Consider the following 12,092-nt stretch of genomic DNA (forward strand, 5'->3'; position numbering starts at 1 on the left):
CATTTTAACTACTTCCACCTCCAGAAGAATGCTGAGGGGGGAGAAGATTTGCAGTGACTGAATCACCTACGGGGAAGCCAGCATACCCATCTTTCCTACAACTTCCACCTGAATGATTCCTAGTGATGCCAGAACACAGCAGTTACCCACATCAGTTACAGGGCCAGGGTTAATGAAGGAAAACCAGTGCTTGCCACACAGGTGTGGACAAGGTAACCAAAGCTAACCAACTTATGGGAGGAGTGTCCTGGCACCCCTTAAAAACTTGACAATACAATTTTTTGTTTTTTTGTGGTTTTTTTAAATTTATACAAGTCAAATGCAGAGCAATTTCCTGCACTTTATATGCAGGTATCAGAATGAGGTATATAAAACATGTACACAGAGAAATGCTTTTATAGAAAAGTAGAAACCAGTAATGTACTGTTCTTTTCTTCGGTATCAGCTAACACCAAGGGACCCTTGAACCCTAGGTCCCCTCAGCAAACCACTCCCAGGAATAGTCTGCTGAAGAGAATGGGCCCTACTGACCCCTCCCCTCCCCATGTGGGGCAGTGGAAAGGCTTTGGGAAGGAAGCTCTGGATATGGAGCACTGCTAAGGCCTCCAAGTGTGACATCAGGGCTTGGAGGCCCTGCTGAGCCACTGGCTCAGTGCAGCACAGTGCTGTGGAGAAATGTTATTCTCCTCTTGGCCATGCCAGTAGCTTGCTCTATGACCTTAGGCATCACTTTACCCCTATGGGCTCCCAGAGGGTCCTGTGTCCAAAAGGCTTGAGGAACCCTAAGGTCCCTCCCAATGGTTCTGATTGTTTTACAAGTTAGGAGTTGTGACCCTAGCCCTACTATCCCCAGGAATGCACTAGCCTGGAGGTTACAGAGCCACCTGCAAACTCAAGCCACTGCCGGGGCAAGTCCTGACGTACTTTACTACTTTGCCTCTGAGCTTAGTTTCTGGGTTACCCTCTCAGAAGCAGCTCACAAGGACCCACAGTGTAATTCCCATAGGTTAATTGGCTCTTGTCTTACCCCTGCAAAATGAAAAGAGGTCATTGTCCACCCTGAACAGAAACTGTCTAGGGTACCCCAGGTCCCCTCAGGTCCTGTGACCTAAAGCAGCCGTGGATCCTTCTCTACCCTCTTCCCAAGTGGAATGTTCAGTGCAATTCTTCTTTCCTTTTGAAACAGGAAGAGTCCCTGGACCTGGGCCCAGGCCCAGCCCATGGTTATCAAGGCACATCACTGCCAGCAAGCTGGAGCACCCCCAGGAGCCCCCAGCCTAGATCCCATTTTTAACCCACAGTTTTGACTTCTGTACAAACTCATTTCTGGTTCTCAGAGGTCAGTAGGGAGTTCCATCCCAACTATTTTAAAAACTAAATATAATTTTTAAATCCTGACTCTTGACCTACTTGACCTGAACTATGGATAACAGTATGCGCCACTCAAGCCCACAGAGAACAGACAGAAGGGTGGAGACTGAGGCCATCTTAGATAAAGCATAGAGGAGCCTTGGGGAGCTCCCTGTCTGTCCCTGATTCGGTTCTGGGGCATAAGCAATGTTTGGAAGCCCTGGTCAGCAGCACTGCTGTGGAGGCCACCGCTAACTCCATCCACAGGCAAAATCCTGCTCCAAGGATGAGGAGGAGCACTGGTAGGATCCTACCCAGCCTTACCCTTAGCACAACCTCTGCTTCTGTTTTAGAATTCACCAAAAAAAAAAAAAAAAAAAAAGTCAAGGGAGGGTTTTAACCACAACAAAAACTATAGATCCTCCCAGCTGTAGGAGGGTAGGCTGTCCTGCACCAGTGTCTGCATGGGCTACTGCCCATTAGTGGCAGCTCAGGCCCCAGGCGTGCCTGCCTGGCCCATGAGGGGAGCGCTGCCCTCCTGAAGGTCCACTGGAGTCTGGTTGGTGTGGACCACAATAGTCTTCTCATCCATGATCTCACAGGTAGGGTTGGTGAAAGCAGACAAGGGCAGGGTAATTCGTTGCATCTCCCTCTCACACACTTGCTGGTCATGCTGCTCTTTCAGGTCCTTCCCCCTGGCAGGAAAAGAAGGAAGCATTCAGGCTGTGAATGCCACCTGCGTGGCTTTGCTCATTAAATAGCTTTGCTGGGGGATCCCTGGGTGGCTCAGCGGTTTGGCGCTGGCCTTCGGCCCAGGGCGTGATCCTGGAGACCCGCCATCAAGTCCCATGTTGGGCTCCCTGCAGGGAGCCTGCCTCTCTCTGTGTCTCTCATAAATAAATAAAATCTTTAATAAAATAAATAAAATAAAATAAATAAATAGCTTTGCTGTACCCAGGCAGGGGTAAGGGCTAACCATGGTCACAGTGAATCGGTGGCTGATACACAAGATTTCCATTCTGCCAGATTATCTTAACAAGAAGCTCCTGTACTTCTAGTCTCTGCTTCCTCATCTGTAAAATTGGTGTAGTAGCATGAACCTCAACACGGCTGCAGACAGGCTCAATGAAGATAGCATAGAGGAGAGACTCTTAAAGCAAGATACGGTTTTGTTCTTTCAGCCAAGGCCTTCAGGAGACCCACAGAACCATCTCAGTCCTATCCCATAAAGTCGTGCAGAAAGCTGACCTAAGGCAGTTGTCTTATAATACAGCCCTTGGAAGGTATGAGCCCTGGCTGGAAATAAGGATTGTCCCCAGCCCATGCAGGGGGCAAAAGGGGCTGAGGGGTGCTCAGGTCAATGGGAAACAATGAGACAGTGACCATCAGATCCCTCCATGTTCACACACACCTTTGAATTCTCATGGTGCTCAGTGACCATGTTCACACCTTTGAATTCTCATGGTGCTCAGTGACTCAAGCAGGCCATGGTGTTGCCCCATTTTACTCAAATGGAGTATTCACTCCATGCTAAGGACTTTGTATACATTATCTTACCTCATTCTTGGCTGAATCCTAGGAATTAGGTCTTATCATTTATTTTACAGATGAAGAAATAGCCCAGTGAGGTGAAGGAACTCTCCATTAACATAATGGGTTCAAATCCAAGTTTGCTGGACTCCAGATAATAATCAGAGAAGTTGACCTGACCAGGGTCACCCCAATGAAATGGTGGCATAGGGACTCAAACCTAGTCTTCTGGTGCACATGTAGGGTCCTTCCCACTGGCCTGGACCATGCCCATTGCAGGCCAAAGGGTTTGGTGAATGCCTAGCACACTGCACACCAGAACCAACACCCAGGAGGACCCAGATCAGCTTACTCTGAAATCACAACTAAACACATGGGCTCAACTGTCAGAGGAAATCCTCCTAGAAGGAGCCTGTGCCAAAGAGGCCTTGAAACAGGCATATGATCAATAACTTGGTGAAATAACACAGGCCTACTTCAGACAGCAAGGAGATAGTTGAGATCAGGTAGATTACACATCCATCATATGAGGTACAATGACAAGTTTCTAGAGACTGAAGGATATTGAGAAAAAAGCAGGGCCTGGAGGGGCTGAAGTCTGCAGAGGTGCCTCAGAACTGTCTTTAAATCAACCAGTTCTCTTGCATTTTAGTACCAGCTTAGCCTTGGCTGTGTGACACCTGGCAAAACATTTAGCCTTGCTGAGCCTTGGTTTCCTCATCTGTGAAATGGGGATAATATCTGCCTCAAAATAGGATAATGAATGTGAATGCATGTTGAAAACAGCGGAACTGCTGTAAAACTCATAGAGGAGGTTATGATTTTGCCCTGAATATGACTTGACTCACCAAGCAATGTTATCTTAATCTGGTTTCCCAAGGAAACTCCTACTGACCAACCAAGGCAACTATTGTTTATGTGACCTCCAGCAACTCCTCTCTGGACCTTAATTTTATCATTTGTAAAACAAGCACTTGGGCTTGATAACCTCCAGGGCCCCTGACATACTGTAAAATTCCTCACATGAGATGTACCTGTTTTTCACTGTAAGGTCACAAAAGGCAAAGTTGTGAGCTCATCTCCTTGAGTCACCCTGGGTGACTGAGTTTTTGCATGTGCAAGCCTGAGGCACTTGCCCCATCCTTATCATTAGCCCCTGTACTGGACACCACCACCTCCTACAGCAGAAGAACTCCCAGAGCATCCCAAGAGGAAATGGAGGGACATGGGAAGATGGTTGTCTGGGCCAAGTGTATCCCCACTCAGCCTAAGATTTATTTTGCCCGTGGGCACTGCTCATCAGTTTCAGCTGCTACCACAGAAGGAAACACTTCCTTCCATAATAAAACAAAATGCCAGATCCTTCAAGGTTGCCCATGTAGGGAAAAACTTTGACAATCTGGATTTAATTTTACTAAAGGAGCCCCAAGGTAGCAGAAGGCCAAAAGGCAGTTAATGAAAGAGATGGAATATGTAAGTATCCTTTGCCAAGGCCTGAATTTCAAAATCTAAGGGGCTGAGGAGGGAAAGTGACAACTCTTACATCCTGAGTACCCACTAAGGTGCCAGGAAATGACCTTCCCATTATCTAGGATGAAAAGAGCTACCTATGCACCTACTGGATATAACACACTTTATATATGTGCCACTTCACCATCAATTTTGTAAGATAGTATAATCCACATCTTATAGATGAAGAAACTGAGGCATTGGGAGTTGTCCTGCTTTCATCAGCTACCTTCTTTACCAAGCATCTGGCTGTGGCCAGCTATTGATAATTGTCAGGCTGCATCATAAGTCTTAGGGGTCAATTAGAAGTCAATTCATATTAATGGAGCAGAATAGGACTGGAAGAGGGATCCCTGGGTGGCTCAGCGGTTTAGGGCCTGCCTTCAGCCCAGGGCGTGATCCTGGGGTCCTGGGATCGAGTCCCGCGTCGAGCTCCCTGCATGGAGCCTGTTTCTCCCTCTACCTGTGTCTCCGCCTCTCTCTCTCTCTCTCTCTCTCTCTCTCTCGAATAAATAAAGTCTTTAAAGAAAAAAAAAAAAAAAAAGAATAAGACTGGAAGAATAGCCAAGGGTAAAGAAAAGAGGTGCTGGGATTCATCTGGATTATGGTCTCATCCATTTAGAAGCTTCAAAACACACCCAACCCCATGGGCCTCCTGTTAATGGTGCCTAGGAGTGCTGGAGATGCAGAGGCTGTCCCCAATTCCTTTTAAGATCTGAAAGAGGCCACCAGGACTGTTGCATTGACCATCAAGCAGCTCAGCCCCTTCTTACTGCCTTTGGGGGTAGGGGGTGGCCAGGCTGTTGTCTGGCAGCCAAAAAAGAACAAAAGGCTTATTCACTGACTCAGCTCCTCTCCTAAGGGGGTGGAGTAGTGTTGACTTACAGTTTTTCCCTTGCCTTTTTATCAGAAAATAAACGCTCCCTCTGAATAGCACAGGCACTGCACTTTGGGCAGAGACAGGGAGCTTCAAACTGGCTAGCTGAACCTCGTAGCCTAGGACAAGCTGAGCCCTCACCCACAACCACCTGCGGCCCTTACTCCCCTGAGAGGAAGCCTGGTTCCTGCTTGCCCTTTCCAGGCAGGGAAAAGCCCAATCCCATTAGCCTCATGGTCCTTTTCAGAGTTCAAGTGTTGCAGTAATTCTATCCATAACTGCTCCAGAGCCATGATGGGGATCTGGGCTGGCCAGAGACAGCAGGTGTGAATGGCTGCTGCCTGCCTCTGACATCCTCTTTGAGGTGCTGAAAACAGTCCAGACTTCCTTCAGGCAACACAGGTTTCTTCCAATTATTCTTTCACTATTTTCCCAGTTGAAAGTAGTGCTGTGCCATACTCCTGCTCACGAAAAGGTCCTCAAGGCAACTAAGGCTATGAACACAAACCCTATACCCAACTACGCTAATTTCATTCTCACAACAAACCTACATAGTATCTATTAGGATCTCTGTTTTAGAGATGGGAAGGCAGATGCAGACAGGTTAAACCATTTATTTAAACAAATAGCAGAGCTGGGATCTGAACCCAGTACCGTCTACTGCCACCAGCAGTTAATACTGCCTTTTTTTTTTTTTTAGGAACTACTAGAACTAAGAGGATCATTACTTCTAATCTGACTTTACCCTTTTTACAGATGAGGAAATGAGGGAAGGTAAAATACTTGTCTGGTGTCACACCTAGAACAGGCAGCAGTTGCAGAACTACATTCCTGGTTCTTTTGATTTCTAGACTCAGCTGTTTTATTTTGAAAGTTTCCATTTTTCCTACTGTCCTTTGCAATTCAAGCAAATTTTCATGAGCTGCTGAGCCTCGCTGGGCTTTTGGGAGATATTGGTAATCCTTAGACACATCTTACTGGCTGTGTAGCTTGGACACGGCACTTAACTCTTTTAGATCTCAGCATCTCACTGTAAAATGGTGTAAAAAATGAATCTTGTCAAGTGTGGTCATGAGGCTTGGGCCAAATCATCAGGGAAGAGCATTCAGTAGGGCTGTATTTATTTAAAAAGCATGCAATTAATTTTCACTGCTACTATGATTATCTAACCTAATTGTTGTTCTACTGCTTATATCTAATACTTATGATAATCTTGGGTGGGTGAGTATGGATGTACGGAGTGGGAGAGAGGACATATCCCCATTCAACAATCAAGAAAACAAAGTGCAGAGGAATAGCAGAACCTACATTCAACAGCTCTTTCCAGGACACTCTGTTCTCTGACAGAGAGAGATGAGAACTGAGAGCTTGCCTCTAGCCCACATGCGGTTTCCTGTTATAGTCTGTTCTCAGAGCACTTTTGCTGAGGAAAGGGGTGGTCCGGTGGTTAGTGACGGGGAGTCCGGTGACTTGGTGCCTTGCCCTAAGTTTACAAGACAGTAAATTCTAGGCCTCAGGGCAGTCCTACGACAGCCCAGAGAAGCAAATTTAGAAGAAAAAAAGGCCTGGATTCCTTATTGGGCACAAGAACTAAGCTCAGAATTAAGAATGTTTAGTCAGTTCAAGAACCTAAAGGTGTGGAAACTGTCACAAGATCGGAGAGGAGTCAACTGCTATCCAGTGGCTGAGGAATGAGGAAATATTTCAAGGTCTCAACTCAGCCAAGAGGTTTGGGTCTGATTGTAGATTGTAGGCCAGGGTTACCATATCATTTCCTTTAATTCACTGAAATGAACAAGCAAATGTCCCTGGACCTGCCAGGTTAACCATCCCACTGGGGCAATAGCCTCATGGAATGGAAGTCAGCAGACCCTCTTAGGTCAATACTTGGCTCTCTCTGAACCTCTGCTTCCTGAATCATAGAAAATCAGAGAAGGAACAGGGGTGTTCCTTCAGAGAGTGCTAGTACAGGACTCACATTTTACAGAAAAGAAAAAACAGCTGTCATTTACTGACCACTTACTGTGTGCTACACACTGAGCTAAGCTCTGCAGTAGGAAATAGGAACAACTTGCCCAAAATCACACAGATAGCTAGTTCATGGCAAGAGTAAGATGTGGCTCTACCAAATGCCAGGTGTATGACCTCAAGCAAAGTATATATCCTCTCTTTTCTCAGTTTCCTATTGTATAAACTAAGGATAGGGGGCCTGGGTGGCTCAGTCTGGCTCAGGTAGTGATCTCAGGATCCGGGATTGGGCCCCACATTGGGCTCCCTGCTCGGCAGGAAGTGCTTCTCCCTCTTGCTCTCCCTCTGCCACATCCCCCCTCACAGGGGGCAGGGATGGGATGTTCTCTATCTCTCAAATAAGTAAGTAAAATCTTTATAAGTAAGTAAATAAATAAATAAAATAAAATAAGATAAAATCTTTATAAGTAAATAAACTAGGGCTAATAACAGCCTTTACCTCATAAGGGTGATTGTGAGAACTGAATTAAAGCATGTAAATTGCTGGAAGCAGGGTCTGGCATATGGTAAATGTTCACTTTTGCAGTTATTGTTGTTATTCTTAGCCAACACTTTTCATCTGTAAAATGAGGCTGACTACACTGTCTCTAAGGATACCCTAGGTTTATTTAATGCTGGGTGACCCAGCAGGGCTGTGAGCTCAGACACAGCCCTTACCACTGAGAAATGCAGGCCACCATATCACATCCCTTTCAGAAAGCCTTCTCAGATCATAGAAGAGAAATATCACAAGCACTCAGGGCTAGAAGTCAAGTCCCCTGATACTGCCCGGAATGGAAAATAATTTTTCCAGAACCAGCCAATGCTGTAAAAATGAATGCAATTTGGGGCTTATTATCAGGTACCCATCATGGACTTTGAGAGCCTTTTCCACATGATACTTCAGGGGGCCTCTCAAAGTGAGCACTCCTCCTCCTATTGTCCCAGCCACAGGTCAAATCTCTGAGTTTCCCAGGAGCCTCTTTGGCTTCCTCATAGTGGTGATGAGTAGCAAACAGGTTCTATGTCCTCCAACTCATTTTTCCCTCCTATTCTAAAGGAGATCCCACTGCTTATAGCCCAGGGAATTCAAGCCCCAACTGCAAAAGGAGTGGCTAGGAACCTTTTCTAGTAGGATTTTATTATGTATTTTTTTACAGGGGGAAGGGAGGGGTGGAGAGAGAGGAAGAGAATCTTAAGCAGGCTCCATGCCCAGCACAGATCCTGATGTGGGGCTCAATCTCACAACCCTGAGATCATGACCTGAGCTGAAATCAAGTTGGACGCTTAACCGGCTGAACCATCCAGGCACCCTTCTAGAATTTTATAACTCACAGAAAGAATTCAATCTCTGGAACCCTGCAATGAGTGTCCAGCCTGATTCCTACAGTGCCACTCACTTCCATACCAGGCATGTTGTATTAGACAGCAGAGAATTTGATATCAAAACAGGGACTCCTGTGTGGCTCAGCAGTTAAGCGTCTGCCTTCAGCCCAGTGCGTGATCCCGGAGTCCCAGGATCGAGTCCCAAGCAGACTCCCTGCATGGAGCCTGCTTCTCCCTCTGCCTAGGTCTCTGACTCTGTATGTCTCTCATGAATAAATAAATAAAATCTTAAAAAAAAAAAGATATCAAAAGAGCTGGCTTTGAACCTAGGCACTCCCAGGTACTGTGACCTCTCTGATGAAAGCTTCCTCATCTGTAAAGTGGGAAACAAGAACTCCTACCTCACAAGGCTTTTGGGTGAGGAGTAAAGGCACCAAAGGAAAGAGTTTGTCCAAGGTCACCTGATAAAGACTAGAACCAAGTCTGTACATCTTAAGCTAGTTTTCCTCTTTCAATACTTGACTTCCTTTTTTGGGTATGTATGCCACAAAGAAATCTGATTCAACTTTATGTACCTTCCTCCCCTCCTTTCAGCCCAGAAGAGAAGCTACTTACCTCTTGTAGGTATAGCCCAAGACGATGCCAGCTCCGATGGCAATGATGATCACCATCATGGTAATGCCCAGCACATAACCTACCAAGGACAGGACACAAGATCCCATTAGCCTCACCCCAGACAATGGGAAAATATTTATTGATGGTTCGCACAAGGATGGGGTGGGGCAATCATACCCAGGGTTCCCAGGTCTTTTTTCTCTTTGGAGTTGACCCGAACCCGCTGGCTGATCCCAATCACTGGCTGCACGGCTGCTGCCTCACTCCTGGCAGGCAGGGCATTGGCAGGAGGGAACAGCTGCACCTCATCTCCACTTGGCACTTCAGACGCCTCCTCAGTCTCTGCTGTGGAGGTTGGAGGGGACAGGGACGTGGTCTCTGGAGGTGAAGTGTAAAATATGTCTCATTAGAGTAGCCTGAGTGAGTTCCGCAGCTGGAACTGGCCTGGAGTGTTGGAGGAGAGAAGGGGGAATGGGTTCACCTTAGAATTCCCACACACCCCAGGGACAAGGCCAGGTCTGAGGGGGCCACGCCACAGTTGGAACACGGCAAAGGTGGAGGAAGGACAGGAGAACGAGCCCCTCCTGCCTCCCACGTCATCTGCTCAAACCCTTGCCATCTCCCAAGGTCCGCTCAGTTGCCCTCTTCTCCAAGGGGTCCCCCTCCGCGCTTGGAAACAATTCCAGTGTGTGGATTCACACTATTTGCCAGTCCCTATGTTACATGCGCTACACATTCGATTTAATCTAATTTTAGAGAACGGCCTCACCGCCTCGAGAGCAACTAGCCATCGCCCTGGAGTCTAAGAAACCTAGATTAAAGTCTGGACCCTGCCATCGCTTTCAAAATGTCGCTGAACTTCTCTGCGGCTCAGACCCCCACTCGGTCTCTCTCCAGGGGCGCCGTATGCAGAGTGCCTAACACAAGGGAGAGCCGCTCCACAGACGGCCGCTCAGCGCTGAGGGAGTCGCTAAGGGCGTGGGGCCGGGACTCAGGTCCCGTGAGCCGCCCGCGGCTGCGCCCCAGGCCGGGAGCGCGCGGCCAAGGGGCAGGGCCTCGCCTCCCACGGTTGTTTACAAGGCGCTCGCGGAGGATGAGCTCACTCGGAGAAGCGGCGGCGGCCAATGGGCTTCGCGCCCTGCGGCCTGGAGACAGCCCTGGCCAATCGGACGGCGCGGGGGCGGGGCGGGGCCGGCCGGCGACGCGCGGACGCACGTGCGCGGCGGGTGGAACGGCCGCTCCCCGGCCGCCCGGGGTGTGCGGGGCCTGGGGGGTTCCGGGCTCCTCGGAGTCCCGGCCGGTACCTGAGCAGCGCAGGTCCTCGCAAGGCCGCTTCTCGGGAGCGCCGGCCTCGCCGCTGACGTAGCACCAGGGCCCGCGTGGGTCCCGGTCCGGGTTCCGGCAGAAGCTGTGGTTGCCGGCGTCTGGGAGGGGAGAGAAGGCGCCATGGGACGGGGCCAGGGCCCAGGCCGCGGCCGCCGCCCGCCGCCCGCCGCCCGGGGCCGACACTCACCCGCCGCGGAGGCAGACGCCAGGCGGCTCTGCGCCTGCAGCCAGTTGAGGCAGCGCAGGCCCGGTGCTGGGGAGGGCTGGTCCGCCCGGTACAGGTGGCCGTTGTCCCAGAAGCAACCTGTGAGGAAGAGGAGCCCCCGCAACCCCCAGACCCTGAGTGGCCGGCAGAGGAGTCGGACCTGCCCCGCCTGGGCGACCCTGGGCCCGGCTGGGCCTCCCTGACCTCATGTGGAAAACCCGAGCTGCCTTGAAGGGTTGTTGTGAGGCCAGAAAGAGGAGGAAGAGAAAGCGCAGAGAAGGAACAGCGCGTCCAAAGCCCCTCTTTGGTGTCCGGCCCTCACTCAGCGCTCAGAGAATGTTAGCTTTTATTTTTGTAAGCCGGAAGGCGCTGCACAAGTGCACAGGGTTGTTACTCTGGAACTTATGGCCACTTTGGAGGAGCGTGCAGGGGAGACTTGGGTTCGGGTCCCTTTTTGGAGATGTTGGGAGTTTTGGGTCGGTGGGCGGCCAGGCCTGAAATTCATCCCTGTGTTGTAATTCCATGTTGCATAAACTGGGGTATTCCTTTCACGGATATGGCCACACTTGCACTGGCAACACTCCTCCCCAAGAGAATTCTACAAAAGCCTGGATTCAGTCAGGCAAAAGAGAGCCTCAACCGGAGGGAACCTGCCTCATCCACTGCTTGGATGGGATTCCAAATTCCCACTCCCCTCAGCAGGAGAGCCTGGGGGACGAGGGCCTGTGCTGCCAACCACACCAAGCAAAGCCCCTGAAAAGAACAGGACTTAGGGAGTAGGGGAGATGAACCCCAAATTCCGTCCACTCATGAGCCACAGGCAAGGAAAAGGAAAGTAGCTACTTGCTTTCGTTAATGACAAACATGGAGCTGCAAGCCCCTGACAGGGAAAGGAGAAAGAAGGAGAGAGAAAAAGCCTTCATGGAACAAGAGAAACCAGCAACAAAGCTTCATTTCCTGTCATTTTCCTGTCAAGTCTGGCTATGCTTGGGAAATAGAGAGCTTTACCCGTTCTACTTCATTTAAGTTGCTGCAGGAAGGAAAGATTGTAATCTCACCTCCAGATCCATAGGCTTCTGCTAGGAGCATGTTGCTGATGAGGAATGTTTGCACCCAGGCCAAGAGCATCCTCACCTCCTTCATCTTGCAGGTGATTGACCAACCAGTGTCCAACTGGGTTCCCCTTGGCGTCGGCTCTGCCTCCCAGTCCCAGGCTTGCAGTCAGACCTGCCCTTGTTATGCTCTTCTGGTAAACAGCGTCTCTTTAGAATTGGGAGCTTCCCAGCTAGCTTGCTGCAGCGAGGTGTTTTTTCCGCTGAAAGGCGCCCCCTGGGTCCTAAGCCTCGT

The 12,092-nt window shown here is 49.3% G+C and overlaps 1 protein-coding gene across 1 annotated transcript; it reads right to left on the reverse strand.

The window, feature by feature from the left end:
- Positions 1 to 320: 320 nt before the first annotated feature.
- On the reverse strand, positions 321 to 12,075 carry PIK3IP1 (phosphoinositide-3-kinase interacting protein 1). The gene is made up of 6 exons (XM_025985964.2): positions 11,804 to 12,075; positions 10,728 to 10,844; positions 10,519 to 10,638; positions 9,392 to 9,592; positions 9,215 to 9,293; positions 321 to 2,045 (listed from the first exon to the last, which is right to left on the reverse strand). Exons 1-6 carry the CDS (start codon positions 11,886 to 11,888, stop codon positions 1,841 to 1,843), a joined length of 807 nt encoding a protein of 268 aa, XP_025841749.1. The 5' UTR covers positions 11,889 to 12,075; the 3' UTR covers positions 321 to 1,840.
- Between the last annotated feature and the right edge of the window lie 17 nt (positions 12,076 to 12,092).

Source organism: Vulpes vulpes, chromosome 10, assembly GCF_048418805.1.
Source record: "Vulpes vulpes isolate BD-2025 chromosome 10, VulVul3, whole genome shotgun sequence".
Lineage (NCBI taxonomy): Eukaryota > Metazoa > Chordata > Mammalia > Carnivora > Canidae > Vulpes > Vulpes vulpes.

Coding starts and splice junctions, on each gene's coding strand:
- PIK3IP1 (XM_025985964.2), bottom strand. CDS start 11,888: ATGAAGGAGGTGAGGATGCTCTTGGCCTGGGTGCAAACATTCCTCATC. Junction 10,639..10,727: donor GGCGTCTGCCTCCGCGGCGG/GTGAGTGTCGGC, acceptor CTCCCCTCCCAG/ACGCCGGCAACCACAGCTTC. Junction 9,294..9,391: donor AAAAGACCTGGGAACCCTGG/GTATGATTGCCC, acceptor TGTCCTTGGTAG/GTTATGTGCTGGGCATTACC.